The 23,700-nt window shown below is 45.4% G+C and overlaps 1 protein-coding gene across 3 annotated transcripts in view; it reads left to right on the top strand.

Moving 5' to 3' along the window:
• LOC131696564 (voltage-dependent calcium channel gamma-8 subunit-like) overlaps positions 1-18,688 on the top strand; it is a 22,484-nt gene extending 3,796 nt beyond the window's left edge. For all 3 annotated transcript variants that reach the window (XM_059018435.1, XM_059018433.1, XM_059018434.1), the window contains exons 3-7: positions 4,578-4,840; positions 12,759-13,022; positions 16,952-17,029; positions 17,477-17,617; positions 17,970-18,688. In XM_059018435.1, the coding sequence (XP_058874418.1) occupies positions 12,797-13,022; positions 16,952-17,029; positions 17,477-17,617; positions 17,970-18,688 (1,164 nt within the window). In that variant the 5' untranslated portion in view covers positions 4,578-4,840; positions 12,759-12,796. The remainder of the gene's footprint in view (positions 1-4,577; positions 4,841-12,758; positions 13,023-16,951; positions 17,030-17,476; positions 17,618-17,969) is intronic.
• The last annotated feature ends 5,012 nt before the right edge of the window (positions 18,689-23,700 follow it).

The following is a 23,700-nucleotide window of genomic DNA, read 5'->3' as shown; positions in this document are numbered from 1 at the left end:
GAATATAGAACACAAAATGATGCAATATGGATCACAGAGCTTCAAAAAGCTTCAGTCCCAGGCAGTAAAGTACAAAAGCATTAGCAAGTGCATAACGTAACATCTACTTGGGTTCATGGGTCAGTGGTTTTGTTAGTTTACCAGAAAGTCCAGCAGTTAATATATTCAATAGGAGAAGAATTTTATTTATTGTTTTTCAAACCTGTGCGTAGATTTCTTCTACGGACCAGTAGTCGCATTGCATTCAATCGAACAAAACAATGAAGTTTAACAAAAAGAGAATAACTTGTCTGTCCTTTACTTCTTTATGGGTTTTATTTTGTAGCGAAAGAAACTAACTCTGTGTACTTAAAACTTGCCGGCTGCACACATCCACATTTAAATTTCCTTCAGGCTCCCGCATTGTACACACTTACTTTTTCCTGCCTTCTTTCCTAAAATTCCAACCCCCAAATGAAAAAAGGAACATTTCTAAAATTTAAAGAGGCATACTGTGCACATCTGAGACAGGACAGGTTTTTAAATTGGCTCTAAAACTGAAATAAATGAATACGTAAATTGAGCCTGATTCATACATTTTATCTGCAGACTGATGCCTCTGACGTAGTAGGACTAGGGATGGATAGAGTGCGTGGGGCATTGATATTGTACATTAGCAGGAAGCTGCTTGTGTGAGAGACTCAGAGACCAGGGATGCTGTAATTGAGAAAGAAATGCCTAGCCGTCATAAAAGAACAAAATGAACCGAAAGCAAGCTTCTGTGCGCCTCCCTGTGTGTGTGGGCCCATGTGCAGGTTTTGTAAAATGTCCCAAACAAACGGTGACCTCACGGGGGCCCCAATTCTGCTGGGGGCCTTACGCTACAGCATAATTTGCGTATAGATTAATCCGGCCCTGGGTGTCAGTATGTGTGTGGGTGTCAGTGTTTGTGTGTGTCAGTGTGTGTCTCAGTGTGTGGTTGTCAATGTGTGTGTGTGTGTGTCACTGTGTATGTGTCTCGGTGTGTGTGTGTCACTGTGTATGTGTCTCAGTCTGTGTGTGTGTGAGTGTGTATGTGTCTCAGTGTGTGTGTGTGTGTGTCAGTGTGTATGTGTCTAAGTGTGTGTGTGTGTGTCAGTGTGTATGTGTCTCAGTGTGTGTGTGTCAGTGTGTATGTGTCTCAGTGTCTGCGTGTGTGTCAGTGTGTGTGTGTCTCAGTGTGTGTGTGTCATTGTGTGTGTGTTTCAGTGTGTATGTGTCTCAGTGTGTGTGTGTGTGTCAGTGTGTATGTGTGTGTGTGTGTGTGTGTGTGTGTGTTTCAGTGTGTATGTGTCCCAGTGTGTGTGTGTGTGTCAGTGTGTGTGTGTGTCAATGTCTGTCAGTGAGTAATGATGCTGGGGCTCTGGTTGGGCCGGCAAGGGAACGAGTGTGTGAGATAGCACTCTGAATCACTGGAAATGGGTTATGGTTAGGTAGCACTCTGAATCACTGGAAATGGGTTAGGGTTAGGGTTAGGGTTTGATAGCACTCTGAATCACTGGAAATGGGTTATGGTTAGGTAGCACTCTGAATCACTGGAAATGGGTTAGGTTTCGGGTTAGGGTTAGATAGCACTCTGAATCACTGGAAATGGGTTAGGGTTAGATAGCACTCTGAATCACTGGAAATGGGTTATGGTTAGGTAGCACTCTGAATCACTGGAAATGGGTTAGGGTTAGATAGCACTCTGAATCACTGGAAATGGGTTATGGTTAGGTAGCACTCTGAATCACTGGAAATGGGTTAGGGTTAGATAGCACTCTGAATCACTGGAAATGGGTTAGGGTTAGATAGCACTCTGAATCACTGGAAATGGGTTAGGGTTAGATAGCACTCTGAATCACTGGAAATGGGTTAGGGTTAGATAGCACTCTGAATCACTGGAAATGGGTTAGGGTTAGATAGCACTCTGAATCACTGGAAATGGGTTAGGGTTAGGGTTAGATAGCACTCTGAATCACTGGAAATGGGTTAGGGTTAGGGTTAGGGTTAGATAGCACTCTGAATCACTGGAAATGGGTTAGGGTTAGATAGCACTCTGAATCACTGGAAATGGGTTAGGGTTAGATAGCACTCTGAATCACTGGAAATTAATCATGTCACTGTTACTATAATGCAGTGGAGTTCAAGAGAGGAGTTCAACCTGAAATAATTCAATTAGAGAGCAAATACAAGCTTCAGCATCAGCAGTATTATTATTACTACTACTAATCCATCCATAGACAATACACTTGCTTCTATTATTTCTAATACATAGCCCTCCATCTTTATTTTGCTATCTGACTTACCCATCAGCGAATGTGAAATATATAAAACACTGAATTGGCGAAGGGCCCTTAGACAGGACAATACAGGAGTTGAGCAGTTTACTGTCAACATGGTGTCACAGTGAATTAACCAAACTAGTGATTTACCATATAGTGAAATATTGAGGGAGCTCTGTATTACTAATATACACTGTCACAGTCACTCTGCTATATACATCTCACACTGTCACAGTCACTCTGCTATATACATCTCACACTCTCACAGTCACACTGCTATATACATCTCACACTCTCACAGTCACTCTGTTATATACATCTCACACTCTCACAGTCACTCTGCTATATACATCTCACACTCTCACAGTCACTCTGCTATATACATCTCACACTGTCACAGTCACTCTGCTATATACATCTCACACTGTCACAGTCACTCTGCTATATACATCTCACACTGTCACAGTCACTCTGCTATATACATCTCACACTCTCACAGTCACTCTGCTATTATTATTATTTATTTCTTAGCAGACGCCCTTATCCAGGGCGACTTACAATCGCAAGCAAATACAAATACATTCAAGTGTTACAATATAAGTCATACAATAAGAACAAGAAATACAATAATTCTCAAGTGTGACAAACCACAATTCAATAATACAGCAGATAATAGTGAAAGTTACATCAGGATATGATTAAATAGTGATAGTTACATCAGGATATGATTAAGTACAAAATACTACAGATTAAACACTTGGCAGATTACAATATTCTGAGGTACAGGATTAAATGTAGTAAAATAGGGGGCAGATAAGAGCAAAATAAAGCATATTTAAATGAAGGGTGATAGTGTCCCAGGATACAACAGAGGAGTTCTACAGGTGCTGTTTGAAGAGGTGAGTCTTAAGGAGGCGCCGGAATGTGGTCAGGGACTGGGCAGTCCTGACATCTGTAGGAAGGTCGTTCCACCACTGCGGAGCAAGGGTGGAGAAGGAGCGGGCTCGGGAGGCAGGGGAGCGTAGCGGAGGTAGAGCCAGTCTTCTAGTGCAGGCGGAGCGGAGAGGTCGAGTGGGGGTGTAGGGAGAGAACTATATACATCTCACACTGTCACAGTCACTCTGCTATATACATCTCACACTCTCACAGTCACTCTGCTATATACATCTCACACTCTCACAGTCACTCTGCTATATACATCTCACACTCTCACAGTCACTCTGCTATATACATCTCACACTGTCACAGTCACTACTATATACATCTCACACTCTCACAGTCACTCTGCTATATACATCTCACACTCTCACAGTCACTCTGCTATATACATCTCACACTCTCACAGTCACTCTGCTATATACATCTCACACTCTCACAGTCACTCTGCTATATACATCTCACACTGTCACAGTCACTCTGCTATATACATCTCACACTCTCACAGTCACTCTGCTATATACATCTCACACTCTCACAGTCACTCTGCTATATACATCTCACACTGTCACAGTCACTCTGCTATATACATCTCACACTCTCACAATCACTCTGCTATATACATCTCACACTGTCACAGTCACTCTGCTATATACATCTCACACTCTGCATACTTCACTCTCTAGTTGCCTCTTTATCTCTCTCTCCCTCCTCTTCCATATTCTCTTCCCTCTCCCCTTTCTCCTGTCTGTCCCATCCCCTCTTACTCATCTCTCTCCCCTTTCACTCTTTCCTCTCTCTGCTCCTTCTCTCTATTCCTCTTCACTTGCCTTTTTAACCTCTCTCTCTTTCGTCTCTCTGCCCCTCCCCCTCTCCCTCCTCTCCTCCTCTCCTCTCTCTCTGACTTGAATGTAATCAGGAGACACAGCGTTGCCATGGAGACTGCCGCATGAAAGAGAGGCAGCTACAACTGCGTCTCTCTGTCTCTCCCCCTCTCTCACCTTCATCCCCATCACTTTCTCCTCTCCCTTCTGACCTGTCCTGCACTGACCTTCACCACACACCTCTCAAATGTGCAGTTCTGAAAGATGGATTTTCATGTTATTGCTACTACACTGTAAGTGTCCCACAGTAAAAGCACAGCAAAGTGTAATGAAGCACAGTGAAAGCATGGTAATGCATAGGGAAGCATGGTACAGCAGAGACATGTATGGTTAAGCATATTAAAATGAACAAACCATGGTAACTAGCCCTTATTAAAGTATAGTATGGTAAAGCATTGAAAAAATAGAAGAAAAAAAAAAAACATTGGTACCTTTACTGTGACCTCATTATTGAAAAACAGATTTTGGATTTCAGGAACTAGAGTCCGAAACGAACAACAAGAAAGACTGGCAGAACGAGAAAGAGGGAGAGAGCGAACGAGAGACACCTTAGATGGAAGGTGGTCGGATTGAAGGGAATAACAAACTACCTGCCCGAGAGAAAGAGAGCGCGAGAGAGCGAGGGAGCAAGCAACGCAGGTTGAAAGAGGAGAAGAGCTCCACTCCTCCACTGAGCGGCGACACGTTCTGTCCATCCCCTCTCCTCTGCTAGCGTCCTTGTCGACTCACTCTCTTCAGGTAAACAAAGGGAGTCAGTTTGAGTGTGTGTGTTTGAGTGTGTGTGGGGGGGTGTGTTTGAGTTGTGTGCCTCTTTGTCTGTCTGTATGTCTGTCTGCAGACTCGGACATGTTCAGCTTGTTCGATGTGGAACACAGGCCATGGCAGTGATGTCATCACCCTGTCACAATTCTAAACTAACTGAGACTCTCGGCAAAACAACGGTTTCTCAAAAAAAGAGGAAAGGGAAACGCTCCTCAGCGGGCTGACTCTCTCACGGATGACGAATAAATCTGCTGTTTACTTCAGGAGCAGTCGGAATGGCAGACCTGGCAGCGCTCCTGAAAATGGTATTTTTATCTAAACGGTCTCCATTTCAAGCTAAGGAGCAGCACGACCTCATGTGGGGAGACATCTCTGAATACCGACTCACTTGGAAACGAGTTTCTACAATATTCAGAGAGACAAACCAAGATGCAGTCTGGGGACAACACAGGAGACACACAGTCCCTGAAACCACGAATGTACAGCAACACCAGGCAGCTTTACAATGAAAAAAATGAATTTCTTCAGCTTTACAATATTTGTGTTTGTGTGTTCGGTCGATTACAACTCTCCATAATAAAGAATTAAGTATAGGTAAGTGTGTGTAATCAAACCTGTTCAGGGCTTCTCTGGGTTCTGGGTTAGGGACTGTGATGGAGAGAATGCTGAGCATAACCTGTGCTCCATCACAAATATCTTAACCCTGTCTAAAGGACATTACTTTATCTCTGATAATTGTCTATTGTTGAATATATTTTGTGTATCGCAAATAACTAATTATCGAAACAATCTTGCATGAATACGTACTGTGGAAGGGTGTGGGTATTCACTGACACAGGAGGTGTAATTGAAACACCACACAGGTGCTCGGTTTTATTTATTTTACTCTTATGAGTTGCACTGATTTCTTTTAGCCCGCAGAGGGCGCTGTTGTCCGTGGTCTGGCTACCAACTATACCGCATACCACGTCAGGGTACACAGTTCAGTTGCAGGGGCACTCGCAGGTGCTCGAAAATAATGAAAACGAGAAGGCAACAAGAAAAAGGGAAAATAAAACACAATAATCAAAACTATAAAATAAAGGTGCTGCACTTTGCAGCGTGAACTTCCCCAGTCGCCGCTACCTGTACGACTCGGGTCTCCGTCCTTATCTCCGCTGTTCCTCAGCTAGGTTTTTAAAACACACTATCGGGGTCTGCTCACGGATTCCCCACTCTCTTTCTATCTCTTCAGATTCTCTGTGGATGGTTTTTCTCCCGTCCGTCAGCTGGTCTGGCCGAGCGCAGAACCGCTTGCTCGTTGTACAGGTCTAAAGGGGCAGATCTGAGGAAACAGCAGAGTATTCATTTATAGGATCAGCAATCCCACTAAAACCCGCCTCCCAGCCACTCAGAGAGGGGTAAAGTGCACACACCCTCTTCCCCACCTCTCCGTGTCACCACCATGACTGGCAGGCAGATCCCACAGGACTGCCGTCCCCCTCCTGCAGCATCATGCACACGTCAGACGGCCAGTCCAGATCTCTCCCTGTTACAGGAACCATTACGGGTTAAAAATTAAAATATTTTAGACTTACTTGACGGGGGTGTTTCCAGCACGGTGGAGAAAGAAAGAAAGTGAATGCTGTTTTGAAGTTTAGCGGTGGCTGTGGGTGGTTATGGCCAAGAATAGATGCACATATTCATGGCGATAACACAGGCTGCTATAAACAGATTTTTGTATTATTTAAAAGTCTTGATAATGTTTCCCTATAACATGGCCTTACAAACTCTGTATAGTTACCTTTATACTTACCGTTTTAGTTTTTAGTCAGTACCAGGGCTCCTGGTCCAGGCCCTGGTACTCTCCCGCCTAGACTACTGCAACTCCCTCCTGGCTGGCCTCCCTGCGTCCGCCACCCGTCCGCTCCAGCTCATCCAGAACTCTGCTGCTCGCCTGGTGTTCTCTCTACCTCGCTTCGCCCACGCTACTCCACTACTCCGCTCGCTCCACTGGCTCCCGATCACCGCTCGCATCCAGTTCAAGACTCTTGTACTAGCCTACAGATGCCTTGATCAGACTGCACCCAGCTACCTCCAGACCCTCATCTCTCCCTACACCCCCACTCGACCTCTCCGCTCCGCCTGCACTAGAAGACTGGCTCTACCTCCGCTACGCTCCCCTGCCTCCCGAGCCCGCTCCTTCTCCACCCTTGCTCCGCAGTGGTGGAACGACCTTCCTACAGATGTCAGGACTGCCCAGTCCCTGACCACATTCCGGCGCCTCCTTAAGACTCACCTCTTCAAACAGCACCTGTAGAACTCCTCTGTTGTATCCTGGGACACTATCACCCTTCATTTAAATATGCTTTATTTTGCTCTTATCTGCCCCCTATTTTACTGCATTTAATCCTGTACCTCAGAATATTGTAATCTCCCAAGTGTTTAATCTGTAGTATTTTGTACTTAATCATATCCTGATGTAACTATCACTACTTAATCATATCCTGATGTAACTTTCACTATTATCTGCTGTATTATTGAATTGTGGTTTGTCACACTTGAGAATTATTGTATTTCTTGTTCTTATTGTATGACTTATATTGTAACACTTGAATGTATTTGTATTTGCTTGCGATTGTAAGTCGCCCTGGATAAGGGCGTCTGCTAAGAAATAAATAATAATAATAATAATCGTCTTTTTCCGGTGTATGGGTTGCAGGGAGCCGCCATCTTGGGGAGTGCACGCACGTTCACAGGGACGCTGATATAGTCGGGAGCTGTGTTTGGGTCTTGGGCTAGTCCAGGGGGGTGGCTAGGTGGAGGAAAGTATATATAGAGAGAGAGCTGAGATGATTGAGAGCGCGCGAGAGAGAGAGCGAGAGAGAGAGAGAGAGAGAGAGAGAGAGAGAGAGGTGGCAGGCTCAGAGAGAGTAGCTGTGTGCTCTGAAAAATTGATTCAATACCAAAAAGAATATTTATAAATAGTTGTATTGAGTTTAAGATATTGGTAGGTTTGCACTGTTTATTTCTTGCATGAGTTTTTGTTTTACTTTCTGATTGAAGTTCAACAATAAATGTTTGCATTTTATTACTTCTCCTGTCTGCTTCCTGCATAACATCAGCCACTTGACCACTCTATCTTGCTTTTGGTGGTAAAGTTGGGATCAGTGGCCAGCAGGGAGCATTGCAGCTCAGAAGTGGAGTAAAATCAACACAGCAAGAGCAACGGTGGCATGCTATGCAACATCAGTTCAGCCTTTTACAGGAGGTGGAACAGAGCAAGCGAGAGCAACAGCCAACATGTACTACCTTTACTGATTCTCCAAACCCAGTCCAGACAAGGGAGCAGTCAGGAAGGGGACAGTTTATGGGATGCCGTTGTTGATGGGCAAAGCCAGGATTGCCTATGTTTCCATGGATGTGAGCGATACATTGGAGTATGAAAAAGTCAAAGAGGCAATTTGAAATTAATACAGAGATTTATAGAAAACGTTTTCAGTCAGTCACTGTCCTTCCCAATGAAACGCCTAAAGAACTTTATGCACACTTAAAGAACCTGTTTGAGAAATGGGTCACACCAAAAGACCGTAAAAAAGAGAGAGCATAACTGAGCTGCTGACTATGGAACAATTCTTGCGGATGGTCAACCCAGAGGTTCGAGTGTACATACGGGAGCATGACCCAAGCACGGCCCAAGAAGCTGCCCAACTGGCTGACGCATTCATCGCTGCCAGACAAGGCCCCAAGGGTTACTGGTTTGCCAAGGAGTCTGGTACATCAGCCCCTGGTAAGTCTGGGGGTTGGAAAGGTGGTGTTGGTCAGCAAAATAGTCCAATGGTACAGAGTACCCCAGTAAAACAAGAGAAAGGGGAGGTAATTTGTTATACTTGTGGGCAGGAAGGGCATATAAAGTCAGGGTGTACCTTGAGAAAGTCTAGGGTGACTAACTTATGCTATGTTCTGAGGCCCAATCGGCAGTGTGTTCGTGGAGGTCAGATAGACTCCGTGATTACAGTAGGGATTAATGGGGAGAACTGGGAAGCCTTAATTGATACAGGTAGTGGTCAGACCTTGGTGCAAGTCAAAACCCCGAGAGTAGAAGAGCTGATAGAACCACCAGCCTCAGAAAAGGGTGACTTTCCACCTAATATGGGGGAGTGTCAGACAGTAGTTTAGAGGGGCTATTTAAAAAGGTTGAGATTGGAGGTGGTTTGGATGAGCAGTATGTCATCAAGGGGGAAGTGTTGTATAGAGTGAGCTCAGAAGGGGAACAGCTAGTGTTATTGTTTGCTTTGAAGGCATGAGTATTGGAACTAGGACATTTATTACCATGGGCAGGGCATTTAGGACAGAATAAAACATTAGCTATAAAAGCCCAAAGGTTTTATTGGCCTAAAATGTACCAAGATGTATTACAATATTGTAAGACATGCCCAGAGTGTCAACTTACAGCTCCAGGGAAGAAAGGCATGCGAGTGGGTCTTTTGGAGCGAAGTAGAAATGGCAATCGTTTTATTTTGGTGGTCTGCGACTACGCAACAAGGTACCCAGAGGCATGCCCATTAAGATATATAAAGGCCAGACATATTGCAGGGGCCTTCTTTGTGTTATTTTCATGAGTAGGGATTCCTGTTGAGATTCTTACTGACCAAGGTACACATTTTACCTCTAGACTGTTAGCGCAAGTGTACCAGTTAATGGGTATTAAAGGGATTAAAACCACACCATACCACCCCCAGACTGACGGGTTGGTGGAAAGGTTTGACCAAACCCTTAAGAACATGATGTGAAAGCTTGTTTCCAAGACAGGTTCAGACTTGGATAAGTGGCTACCCTATATCTTGTCTGCCTATCGGGAGGTGCCCCAAGCGTTGACTGGCTTCTCGCCATTCAAGTTTCTGTATGGAAGGTAAGTGAGGGGGACACTTGATGTTCTTAAAGAAGCATGGGAGGGAGAACGTCCACAACAAAAACTGAATGTAATGTCCTATGTTCTCCAAATGAGAGACAGTTGGAGTACATGTCAACACTGGCTCATAATAGTCTGAAGAAACGCAGCAAAGACAGAAATGCTGGTACGACCGGACAGCAAGACAAAGAACATTCTCACCATCTCAAAAAGTGTTGCTTTTGTTGCCTACAAAGGAAAGCAGTCTGTTGGCCAAATGGCAAGGGCCATACGAGGTGCTTCGGAAGATGGGGTCTGTCACCTACGAAATAGCCATGCGAGAAAGGATAAGAAAAGCAGATGTACCATGTTAATCTGTTGAGAGTGGAAACCACGAGAGGTGGCAACTACAGTCCAGCTTTTCGCCAGAGTAATAGAGGAAAAAGAAGAGCTAATGGAACAATATTTTCCCATCCAGACGGATGTACAAACAGTGGACCTTGCCCATCTCAATGAGAAACAGCAGCAGGAGCTGGCAGCTTGCATTCCACCAGGGTTGTTGCGGGAAGGACCAGGCCGTAGTGACTTAACCCAACATCATATCACTGAACTTTTCTGGGCCAGTGAGACAAGTAAATTACCGGATACCAGCACTATTAAGCAGGAAATGGAAGTGATGAAAGACATGGGAGTAATTGAGCCTCATATAGTGAGTGGTGTAGTCCTCTGCTATTAGTTCCAAAAAAATACGGAACTTTACGATTCTGCATAGACTTCCGCAAGCTAAATGCTATTTCTAAGTTTGATCCGTACCCTATGCCACGGATCAATGATATGATCAAGCGCTTGGGCCAAGCTCAGTACATTAGTACACTGGACATGCGCAAGGGTTATTGGCGAGTACCAATCAACCCAGCAGCAAGAGACCTTACAGCTTTTAAAACATCTTTTGGCTACTTTCAGTTTACAGTAATGCCATTTGGTCTTCATGGTGCAGCTGCTACCTTTCAGCGCCTGATGGATCAAGTGTTACGGGGAGCAGAGGAGTGTGCTGCAGCAAATATAGATGGTGTCTACAGCAAGAGTTGGGCAGAGCATCTCACTCTCCTAACCGATGTGTTTCAAAGAATACAGCGAGCTGGGATAATGCTTAACTCCAGCAAATGTTCACTTAGGAAGAAGTGAAATACCTAGGTTATGTTCTTGGAGAAGGAGACATCAAACCGCACGTGGGGAAGGTGGATGCCATACGTACCTGTCCGACCCCTACGACCAAGAAGCAGGTGAGGTCATTCCTGAGGCTGGTTAGCTGGTATCGGCTGTTCTCCCCGGTTTTTCTACACGAGCTTCCGCCCTTACTGATCTCACCAGGAAATCTGCTCCAAATAAAGTTGGGTGGTCAGAGAGTTATGAGCAAGCTTTCCAGGATCTTAAAGAGTGTTTGTGCCGGGAACCAGTTTTGCAAAGTCCAGACTTTGACCAGACTTTCACAGTACAGACTGATGTCTCAGGGGTGGGTTTGGGGGCTGTTCTTTTACAGGGGGAACCTGGGAATAAGCACCCCATCATTTACATCAGTCGTAAACTGTTTCCACGGGAAACTAGATATTCAACCGTAGAGAAGGAGTGCCTGTCTATCAAGACATTACTTATCTTGACCACCCTATCTTACAGGGACTCGATCTACGGTCTTGTGGTCGATGATGTCCCATAACCCCTCGAAGCCCTTAACAGACTTATTACACACTTACCTAGAGTTAATACTCTAAATACTCAAAAATTAAAAAATGTGACATTTCAGAAATACTGCACTACTATTATGGCTTCTGGTAGACTTTTGCGATATCATTTTGTAGTTTCTTTGATTACAGGATGTTAAATATAATTAGACAGACACCAAGAAGAAGGGATTATATTGTAGCGTCAAACTGAACTGGATTGTGGGGCTCTGTCTGTCTGTCTGTCTGTGTGTCTATGTCTGCCTGTAGGCCTCTATCTATGTTTTGACATACATTAATATACATCCTGATGACTATGCAAAAAGCAGCTAAACTCTTAGTGCTTGTGTGGAAGGGTGTGGGTATTCACTGACACGGGAGACAGAAATTGTAGTTGAAACACCACACAGGTGCTCTGTTTTATTTTTACTCCTGGGAGTTGCACCGATTTCTTTGAGCCCGTAGAGGGCGCTGTGGTCCGTGGTCTGGCTACCAGCTATGTTATCCAGAACCTACGGGGAATACCACGGCAGGGTACTCAGGTACAGTAGAGCACTCGCAGGTGCTTACAAATTATGAAAAAACGAAAAAGGCAAAAAGAAACAGGGAAAATAAAACACAGTAAGGAAAAACTACAAAATAAATGTGCTGCACTTCGCAGCGTGAATCCCCCCAGTCGCCGCTACCCGTACGACCCGGGCCTCCGTCCTACACTCTGCTGTCTCCAACTCACTGCACAACAATATCGGGGCTGCCCAACGATTCCCCACTTTTCTCTCTCTTTCTTTAAAATTATTTTCTTTAGTTTTTCTTTCCGGACGTTTGTTTTCCTCCCGTCCCTCTGTAGTCAAACGAGACCGCTTTGCTCGCTGTTCCAGTCTAAAGGGGCAGATCTGAGGAAACAGCAGAGTATTACTTTATAGGTTAAACAATCCCATTAAAGCCCGCCTCCCAGCCGCTCCCCCACGGGACTGCCGCCCCCTTCCTGCAGCATCGTGCATGCGTCAGACGGCCAGTCCAGATCTCTCCCTGTTACAGCTTGGAACTCCATCTTCTCTCTGTTTGATCTCTCTCTATTTCCATGTGGTGTGAGAGAGGATTCAGATCTTGAAACTGGCTCCATTGTGGCTCTAACAAGGAACCAGTCCCCTACAGCCAGTAATGGAGTTTTTGTGTCAAGATGGCGGTACTGGAGCACAGTTTCTTAACTATTTCTAAACTGTCTCCAGACTTGCTGTGTGCCGGATAATGAAACTGACACCCTTTTCCTCTCTGAACTCTTTGTAACCCTCTCCCTCTCCCCCAGTCTCTCTGTGCACCAGGGAATGGTGCTTCGTGCTCGCGATGGTCTGGTGTGAGAAGGGAATCCAGATCTTGCTCACCACGGTGGGAGCGTTCGCCGCGTTCGGTCTGATGACGGTGGCGATCGGCACCGATTACTGGCTCTACGCAAGAGCCTTCATCTGCAACAGCACAGCCAACTCCAGCACCGACGACACCCACAGCAAAGACAAGAAGGACCCCGGCGCACTCACTCACTCCGGACTGTGGAGGATCTGCTGCTTAGAGGGTGAGGAAGAGAGAGAGAGTGTGTGTGAGTGTGACTGTGTGTGAGAGTGCGAGTGCTAGTGTGAGTGCATGAGTGTCGGTGTGTGTGCATGAGTGTGTGAGTGTGAGTTGGTGTGAGTGTGAGTGTGTGAGAGTGAGTGTGAGTGTTTGTTTGTCTCTGTGTGTCAGTGAGTGTGTGTGAGAGTGAGAGTGAGAGAGTGTGTGTCAGTGGGAGTGTTTGCCTCTGTGTGTGAGTGTGTGTGAGTGTGAGTGTGAGTGAGTGTGAGTGAGAGTGAGAGTGTGTGTGTCAGTGGGAGTGTTTGCCTCTGTGTCTGTGTGTGTGTGAGTGTGAGTGCATGAGTGTGAGTGTGAGTGAGTGTGAGTGTGTGAGTGTGAGTGTGTGAGAGTGAGAGAGAGTGAGATTGTGTGTGTCAGTGGGAGTGTTTGCCTCTGTGTCTGTGTGTGTGTGAGTGTGAGTGCATGAGTGTGAGTGTGTGTGAGTGGGTGCGAGTGCGAGTGCGCATGTGTGAGAGTGAGTGATTGAGTGTGAGAGTGAGTGTGTGAGTGTGAGTGTGTGTGTGAGAGTGAGTGTGAGAGTGACATTGTGTGTGCGTGTGTGAGTGTGAGTGGTGTCTGTGTGTGTCTGCCTGTCTCTGTCAGGCTGTCTGTCTGTCTGCCTGTCTCTGTCAGCTTGTCTATCTGTCTCACACTCCAGGCTGTGGAGAATCTGCTGTTTTGAGGGTGATGGAGAAAGTAGAAATATCTACTGTATAATATCTGTGTGTGTTAATATCTGACTATCTATCTGTGTGTGAATATCTATCTATCTATCTATCTATCTATCTATCTATCTATCTGAACATCATTAATACAGATCCTGTCGACTACATCAATATAGAACTACAGTCTGTGTCTGCCTGCTTACCTGTCTGTCTGTCTGCCTGTCTGTCTGCATGCATGCCTGTCTTCCATGTCTGCCTGCCTGCCTGCCTGCCTGTCTGTCTGTGTGTCTCCAGCTCTCTATCTCTCTACAGGCTCAGGGAGAAAGTGAACATTCCTCCAGAGTTCCATCCATCCTCCATCTCTCACCCCGTCCATCCCTCCGTCCATCATCCGGCTCTCCGTCCCCCGTCCATCCCTCAGAGGTGTGCTACTGAACCCCTTCATTATTCTGCAGGTTTTTGTCCCGAAAGCTGTTTATTATTTTTCATGTTTCAATGGTGAGTATTGAGTCACCAGACTCAATTCAGCAGACAGATTCAGTTTAATACTCATGCTACGGAAAGACACAGCTACCAGTCCCAGAGACTAGCATGCAGCTCTCTTCAATAGGAAAGACACAGCTACCAGTCCCAGAGACTAGCATGCAGCTCTCTTCAATAGGAAAGACACAGCTACCAGTCCCAGAGACTAGCATGCAGCTCTCTTCAATAGGAAAGACACAGCTACCAGTCCCAGAGACTAGCATGCAGCTCTCTTCAATAGGAAAGACACAGCTACCAGTCCCAGAGACTAGCATGCAGCTCTCTTCAATAGGAAAGACACAGCTACCAGTCCCAGAGACTAGCATGCAGCTCTCTTCAATAGGAAAGACACAGCTACCAGTCCCAGAGACTAGCATGCAGCTCTCTTCAATAGGAAAGACACAGCTACCAGTCCCAGAGACTAGCATGCAGCTCTCTTCAATAGGAAAGACACAGCTACCAGTTAGATAAAGGGGCATTCAGAACAGAAAATAGGAGGCACTTTTTTACACAGAGAATTGTGAGGGTCTGGAACCAACTCCCCAGTAATGTTGTTGAAGCTGACACCCTGGGATCCTTCAAGAAGCTGCTTGATGAGATTCTGGAATCAATAAGCTACTAACAACCAAACGAGCAAGATGGGCTGAATGGCCTCCTCTCGTTTGTAAACTTTCTTATGTTCTGATGTTCTAACTACCAGTCCCAGAGACCACAGCGTGCAGCCCTCTTAATTTCTTTCTCTGATGTGACATCAGACTCTAGCTGTGCTCCATTTATACCCAAACTTAAGAACATAAGAACATAAGAAAGTTTACAAACGAGAGGAGGACATTCAGCCCATCTTGCTCGTTTGGTTGTTAGTAGCTTATTGATTCCAGAATCACATCAAGCAGCTTCTTGAAGGATCCCAGGGTGTCAGATTCAACAACATTACTGTCAGCTTCTTAATTGTGCAACTTAATTGTAACCACGAATCACATAGTCATGATTACACTGCAGCAAGTGTACACAAGGTGGTAAAAAAAACAGCAATGATGTCATCATCAAATCTTATCTGGCTTGAGATTTTCACCCACAACTAATATTAATACAACTCCTTCTGTCCCAGAGTTAGAAGTAGCATTGTATATTATCAGAGTGTGTGTCAGGATAGTGTCAGGATTATAGCAATAACGATCCATGATGTGGTACGAAACAGAAAAGCCAGAGCACTTGTTGTTATGTTTTGGGTTTTTTTTTTAAATCGCTCTTCCTGCAGTGATTTAGAGGACACATCTCAAACCCCAGTGCACTAGAGCAGACATTTTGAAAAGAGCACAGAAACAGACTTTATTATAAGTGTAAAAAGTTGTCAGGATGTTAACAGTGAAAAGAAAAATTAAAGCTATGTTATTTAAACAGTTGTAGCAAAATGTTTGGAGGAATAACGCTATATTTTTTTGGAACCCAGCTACTTACTCTTTAAGTTCAGACAAAGTAGCACACAGAATGATGCTGCATAGCAACACAGACAATGACAATCAATACTCCATATCATAACAGTCATGTGAGTGTTATTATCAGCCGTTAATGCCGAATGCCGATCCCATACCTTTCTGTCTGACAGACGAGAATTAAACAGTTTGCAAATGATGAACTGTATGAAAAATAACAACAACAAAAGAACTCTATAAACATAACATGTACAATTAAAAAAAAATCCTGTTCCATGAATTGAATGACAAAACCCTACTGTAACGATATACTGTAGGATGCAATGTGTGTGAATAGGAAGATTACTAGTATTTGTTCAACCCTTACAGTGCAACAGCAAAGAAACCAGCGCTCTTAACAACAGCCGTGTGGTCGCTCCTGTTCATCAGATGAGTCACTTCGCCGCTGCTGTTTTTCAAACCTGAAGATTATGTTAAAACATGGCGAGGCAAAGGTGGGCATGCAGCTCCCAACACCAACAATAAGGCATGAAACCCTGATTCACCACTTACCATTAAGGAAGAGGGATGGCATTTTTGTTCTAGACCTTGATTTAAAGCAGCTCCCATATGTGCTTCAATTTCGCATCTGCTTGTGGGTCTGGGGGGGTTGTGGCTTATTGTTGGTGTCAGTATCGTTGCAGTATAGTTTTGTTGTTCAATTCATGGAACAGGAAAGTGTTTTTTATTTTCCATGTTATGATTCATCATTTGAAAACTGTATAATTCTCACCTGTCAGATAACACGACACCGGATCTGGATCCGGCACAAATGAATCGCTGCTTCCCAGTAACGTTCCTCTCTTATACATGGACTGCAGTCCCACATGCTGTGGTGAAAGCACTCCATGTGGCTCAAACAGGCAGCCGGCATCCTACAGCAAACCGCAGAGCACTTCAACCAACATGGACATTAGTTTCTAAATAACAGAAAGTCATTTTTAATTTGATTTTAATGAAAACGTGATTTGCATGTTTAGAACTGTCCGTGTGTCTGTGTGTCTGTCACACTCGTATTTCCACATATATCTAGACCCACTTGTCCAATTGTGATGAAACCTACTGAGGACCTTTTTAGCGGAAGTTATTGAGTGTCAGAATCTGGGGTCTGTCTCTCTCTCTTTCTGTGTGTTTGTCACACATTTTCCCATGTGTACACACTAGATGATCTATGATTTTTTTTTTTTTGTATTTTTGACAGGCTTGTTCATTTTTTCATGTTTTTCTATTGGTAGGTTTGAAGCGTGGAGTTTGTGCGCAGATTAATCACTTCCCTGACGACGCAGACTTTGACCAAAATGAATATGTTCTGCGTGAGTTCATCACAATTACATGTAAACCTGTATACAGCACAGTGAGGCAATACTAGCTCCCTAGATTACAACTTTATATAGACAACATGTTGGGTAGCTGCTGTACAGGGTTTTATATTAGTGGTCCCAACAGAACTGCCCTGTGTGCAGTACAGCACAGCCAGGCTCTGCCCAGCACACAGCAGGCAATGCTAGCGCACTAGATTACAACATTATATAGACACCATGTTGGGTATCTGCTGTAGTTCTGTAATGGGTTTTATATTAGTGTTATATAGTGTGGTAACACTAGCATTGCCATGTTATAACATAGATATTCATTTTATCTATATAAAGCTAAAGAAATCTCTGTTTGCACAAGCTTGGCTGCTTTCAGATAATGTTACACTTCCTTGGTGAACAGAAAGTAAAGCATTTCTAAATTCTCTCTCCTCCACCCTTCTCTAGGAGTGGTCCGGGCCTCCAGTCTCTTCCCTATCCTCAGCGCTATACTGCTCCTGCTGGGGGGAGTGTGTATTGCAGCAAGTCGTTTCTACAAGAGCAAAAGAAACATCATCCTGGGGGCAGGGATACTGTTCGTAGCAGCTGGTGAGAAAGTGTGAGTGTGCGAGTGTGTGTGTGAGTGCGAGTGTGTGTGAGTGAGTGTGAGTGTGCGAGTGTGTGTGTGTGTGTGTGACTGAGTTTGTGAGAGTGAGTGTCTGTGAGTGAGTGTGAGTGTGACTGGGTGTGAGTGTGTGTGTGTGAGTGAGTGTGAGTTTGAGAGAGTGTGTGTGTGAGAGTGTGAGTGTGACTGAGTTTGTGAGAGTGAGTGTGCGTGTCCGTGAGTGAGTGTGAGTGTGTGTATGAGTGAGAGTGTGTGAGTGTGAATGTGAGCGCGAGACAGACACACACATACACAGAGACACACACAGTTTCAATCTCTCCTCCTTCTCCTCTCCAGGCCTCAGTAACATCATCGGGGTGATCGTGTACATCTCAGCCAGTGCAGGAGACATCTCTATGAAGAAGGACGAGGATAAGAAGTGGCACTACTCCTACGGCTGGTCCTTCTACTTCGGGGGGCTGAGCTTCATCCTGGCAGAGATGATCGGGGTGCTGGCTGTGAACATCTACATTGAGAAGAACAAGGAGGCGCGCTGCCGTTCACGGACTGACCTCCTCAAGAGCACCTCTGCCATCCTGCGCCTGCCCAGCTACCGCTTCCGCCCGCGCTCTCGCTCCAGCTCCCGCTCCAGCGAGCCCTCCCCATCCCGGGACCCCTCCCCCGTCAGGTTGAAGAACTTCGGGGGGCTGCCCCCCTCGCAGGGCCCCCTGTCAGTGTCCACCCTGCCCAACCCCCACTCCTCCTCTGGCGGGGCCGACATCACCATGTACACGCTGTCTCGGGACGCCAAGTTGGCGGGGCTGGGCGGGCTGGGTGCTCCTCTCTACGGGACAGTAGACAGGGCAGCGTTCTTTCAGGTCCACAACTGCTTCCCGAAAGACTCCCACCAGGGCATCTCCTCCTCCTCCCAGCAGCTGATCGACAGGCAGGGCGGGGGGGGCAACACGAACGGGGGAGGGGGGGGAGGGAGCGGGGGGGGGAGCAGCACTATGGACAGGCAAGCGAAGGAGAGCTCCAATTCAAACACCCTGAATAGAAAAACCACACCAGTGTGAGGAGAGGAGGGGAGGGGCAGGAGGGAGGGGGAGGGGCAGGAGGGAGGGGCAGTCGATTCTCAGTGTCAAGGCGAGAGGGTGTTAGGGGATAGGGGTTAGGGCGAATGGATGTAGGGGGTGAGAGGAGAGGGGGATGCGGATAGGGCAGGGGTGGGCAATTCCGGTCCTGGAGGGCCTGTGTCCAACTGTGCTCTAAATTACTTAATTAGACCAATAATTGGTAATAATTGGTCCAATTAAGTAATTTAGTGCAAAGTTGAAACAAAAGCCAGGAGGGACACAGGCCCTCCAGGACCGGAATTGCCCACCCCTGGGATAGGGTGTGCCAATTCTAATTGTGAAGAAGAGAGGGGGTAAGGTTTTATGGGTTAGCGGGTAGAGGATGGGTGTAAGGATAGAGGAGAGACAGCACCAAATCCAATACTAGGAAGACAACGCCATTGTGAAGAGAAGAGTGAGAAGGGCTAGGTGATAGGGGAGTGGGTGTCATGTCTGATGCCACTGCTGTATAATATATTAAACTATGGAGATTGAAACTTAGGAGGCCTGTCTGAATCATGTTTGGAGCCACTGCTGTATAATATATAAAACTATGGAGATTGAAACTTAGGGGGGGCTGTCTGAATCATGTTTTGAGCCATTGCTATATAATATAATAATAATAATAATAATAATAATAATAATAATAATAATAATAATAATAATAATAATACTAATACTACATTAGAGCAGAGTCTGTCCTGCAGTCTCAATACGCCTGCCCTGTTCTGTCTGTATAAAGATCTTAGGAAAATTGACACAGTTCACCCGCAGTGGTCAGTATACAGCAACATTTCCTTCTTTACTTCTCTCCCCTTACCTTTGTATTAAGTTTATAAACACTAAATGAAAGGTTTTCGTTACACAGCTCTTGAATATGCAGGATTGAAAGATTTATAGCAAACCTGGATTTCAATTGTATCTGCTGCTACACTGGGTTAAGAAAGTTCTCAGTTTGCATGCCTTCCTTTCAGGTAGCCTCGCACTTCCTAGATCACATTATCGGTGTCTTCGGGTGAAAGCATATCACTGTGTGAAAAGGTGGCAGTCAATAGGGGCAGAGGCCACTGGTTGGTTAATGAAATAAGCTGCTGAAGGGGCAGTTTCACCTTCCAAGGAAGTGCAGCACTATCTGAAAACAGCAAGGTTTGTGCAAACAACAATTTCTTTACCCTCATGTAGCAGATGTTTTAAAATGACAGAAAAGATGTGCGTAAGAAATAATGGAAGCAGAGATGTTATATTAAAACTGTTTTATGTTTTGGTTTATTTGTATTTGGTTTCAAAATGATTTTAAAAATAAAATACAATTAAGAATGAATACAGATTTTAAAAAAAAAACTTTAAAAAAAGTAGGAGTTAGTTTCCTATAATAAACAAATGAGTTGTGAAATGAGTTTATTGAAATGAAATGAATAAGGAAAGCCGAGAACAATCCGAAAAAATATTTAAAGATGATTTATTGTATTGCATGAATTTATACAAGAAATGCTTTGTTTCAAAATAAATGTCTGTAAAAATGTAACTCAACTGTGTGTTTCTGTTTTGATATCTTTAAAACTGCTTCCACACTCACCCTCTGCCCTCCTTTCCCCTCTCCTCTCTCTTCTCTCCTGAACTACATGAGGTACACCAGTGTGGAACCATATTAACCTGCCCCTGCAATTACACCAGTAGGAAGTATATTAGAGCTGAATTCAGCAGTCTTGTAGCATTAACCTGACCCCCTGTAAAGAGGTTCTATGTGGTATTTCTTACCAATGTGTGTATTCCATCCACTAGGGGGCAGAATGTTGCAGGGGGCAGGTTAATAATGGTACAAGAAGGCTGGATTCTGTTCGCAGTCAAATTATACATGCTGCCCTTGGGCGATATTATCATCAAAAGGATGTACAAAAAATGTCTGTAGGTTAATTTTCATGGTTATGCTCTCATAATCACTTATTTGTCTCTAAACCGGGTGATACTTTATCTTCAAATATTACCTACCTGCCTCACTGATAGTAAGCTGTGGAGGTCGGATAAGTGTTTATTGTTAAATTCAGATAAAACAGGAGGTAATGCTTTTGGGATCAAAATAATACAAATCCATGTGTTTTTCCAGTGGGCAGCTTCCCTTGCTGAAAGCTGAAATGAGGAACTTGGGTGTCATTTCTGACCCAGATCTTTCATTAGAACGGCACAGTAGGAACCAAAGTGTCATTTTTTGACCTTAGCTAAAGTAGGATGCTTTCTTTCGCTGCAGGATGCTGAGAGATTGATGCATGCCTTTGTATCATCTAGGCTTGATTATTGTAACACCGTGTTTTCAGGTATCCCAAGATATGTTTTATCTCAATTGCAGCTTCTACAAAATGTTGCGGCCAGGGTTTAAACAAGAACAAAAAAAAATTGAACATATTTCCCATGTGCTAGCAGCCCTACATTAGCCCCCAGTGCGATCCAGGATTGATTCTAAGGTCCTACTCTTAACTGATAAAGCCCTGAATGGTCTGGCCCCATCATACTTGAGGGATCTTTTAGTCCATTATATTCCTGGAAGGCCTCTCCGATCCCAGGATGCTTTGCTGCTTACTGTCCCCAGCACAGGTGGTAGAGTGTTCAGTTGTAGGGCCCCTGTGCTGTGGAACGCTCTCCCTGGCTCTATAAGAGAGGCCTCAACCGGTGCAATTTCTAAGTCAATGGTTATTATCAACCCCGGTTCCCTGAAATTGAAATGTAACCATTACCGAATGGGTATTTAACTCCTAAAGACCTTGTGACAGGATTGGCAGAGGTTGAGGCTCAGAGACAGTTTGAAGTTCAAAATAAAGCTTTTTAATAAACAAAAATAATCAAATAAATAGGCACAAGGGCCAAACAGAAAGGTTTCAAAACACAAAATAGACACAAAACAAAACTTACAAAATAAATACAGCGTCCAGGCTGGGCATTGCCTTCACTGGTTTCAAAACTAACAAAACAGCACAACGCTGCTTTAGAACTCTTCCCCCCCCCCCAGCCAGGACCTCTCCCCTGGCTTTTATCCCCTGTGGCTGGAGCCCAATTAATCAATAATTGCTGATTATTCAATTAGGGCTCCAGCCACATTCTCACATGTTTTCCTGGCAGGGAGGAATTTTAACCCCCTCCCTGCCAGTCCCAACCACGTTCATAAAAATGGGGCAGTCCCCCGTCACAGACCTGAATACAGCAATTAGTTTAACTATTACACAGAATTTGTGTAAAACCCAAAAAATCATAAATATACACAACAGAAGTGATAAAGTACTTATCTGAACAAAGCTCTCCGATCAGGTCAGTCTTGAAATTAAAAAATGACGCTGAGATCTGTGAGTGTAGACAGCACTGTGATCGTGGCGTCAAACAGCTGTGCTTCGTCCCCATCAGGCACACGTGCCTCGGAATGCCAAAGTTGCCTGTGGGAGGATATCAACGTAGCCAGGTTTCTGCCTACAGCCTGTCCATTGAGTTTGGACAAATGGAGCAGGTTGTAGTTCACCAGGTGCAGCTCATCCAGCTGTTGAGAGCCTGTGGTTCTCAGAGAGGGACTGCAGCAAATGCGACTGGTAGGCTACCAGGATGCTACTGTAGTTCCCTAGCCGTGCAGCGAATGGTTTCTGGTTTCTGAGGTGATCTTTTGAGGATCACCTCAGAAACCAGGCAATGCTTGTTGGGGCAGCTAGCATTCTTGGATAGGAGCGCCAAAGGACGCGCCTGGACCAAGGCAGCAATGGAAGCCTCAACCAGTGGAAAATTGTCCAGACCCAGCTTTTCCACATCATGCACCCTAGATAGGGTTTCCATTGAACGGGAAACAGCAGGACCTGTTGCCAGATGGTCCCTGGAAGACTGGATTTCATATAGAAGTGGCCCTCTTGATTTGCGAGCACTGCCAATAGGGAGAGCTGAGCGCAGGGGAGGTGCCGTCCCACTCCACGTCCTCAGATGGAAATGCCAGCTACTTATCGCCGACATCCTCAGAGGCGATGGACAGTATGTCCTCCTTTGGCAAATCTGCGCTTGCAGTCCCATGGGGCCCCGTGGGGGCAAACGGGGCAGGTGGCAGAAAACGTTCCCGCAGTAATTCAGCAAGAACAGTTCCTTGGCAGGAAACAGCTGCCCAGATCTTTTCCATCTGCTCCGAGTCTACCGGTCGCCTGGAATGGCGACTCTTCTTCGTCTTCCATGGAGGAGGGGAAGGAGAGTTAGAGCTCGAGGAGGATCAGGAAGACCGTGAAGACTGTTTCCTGCCTGGGCTACTTTCCCGGGTGCAGAGCCATGGGGTGAGGATGTAGCCACCTCTGTAAGAGACGCTGATGGGGAAGAGCGCTGAGCAGGAGTAAGGATGCAGAGGATCCTCAGGATCCTCAGAGCTGTGGGATAACCTCTTCTCAAGCATTCGCTTGGAGAAAGGGGCACAAAATTTGCCAAAGCTGCGATTAACCAGTGCCTCCTTGGCATGCTCTTGCCCCAGGCAGGAAGCGCACATGCCATGTTTGTCCTCCATAGGCAGACTGGTCTTGCATGTCTCACAGGGATAGAACCTGGGCATGATGCAAGGATTAAGCAATGCAATGTACAGTATAGGGTCGTACAGCTCTTGACTCAATCTGCTTATATATACTGACTGGGCGGATCATGACCCGAGCGGGACCAGTTCGGTACCAGACAGGTGACCTTGGCACTGCTTGGTAGAGGGCTGGAACTGGGGCGGTACTGGGTTGGTTCAGAACCAGTTCAGTGTATTTAACAACGGGTTGGCACTGGTTCAGATCCGGTTCAGTACTGATTCGGAATCTGGTCGGCACCATGCCAGTTCGGTACCGGTCTGGTGGCTTTGGCACCATTTAGAACCAGGTCGGTACCAGTTTGGTGACATTAGCATCGGGTCGGTACCAGGTTGGAAACCAGGTCAGTACTAGGACGATACTGGGTCAGTTCGGTACCAGTTTAGTGACTTTAGCACTGGG

This window comes from Acipenser ruthenus, chromosome 59 (genome assembly GCF_902713425.1).
Source record: "Acipenser ruthenus chromosome 59, fAciRut3.2 maternal haplotype, whole genome shotgun sequence".
Taxonomy (NCBI): domain Eukaryota; kingdom Metazoa; phylum Chordata; class Actinopteri; order Acipenseriformes; family Acipenseridae; genus Acipenser; species Acipenser ruthenus.
This window is presented reverse-complemented; position numbering and strand designations above follow the sequence as displayed.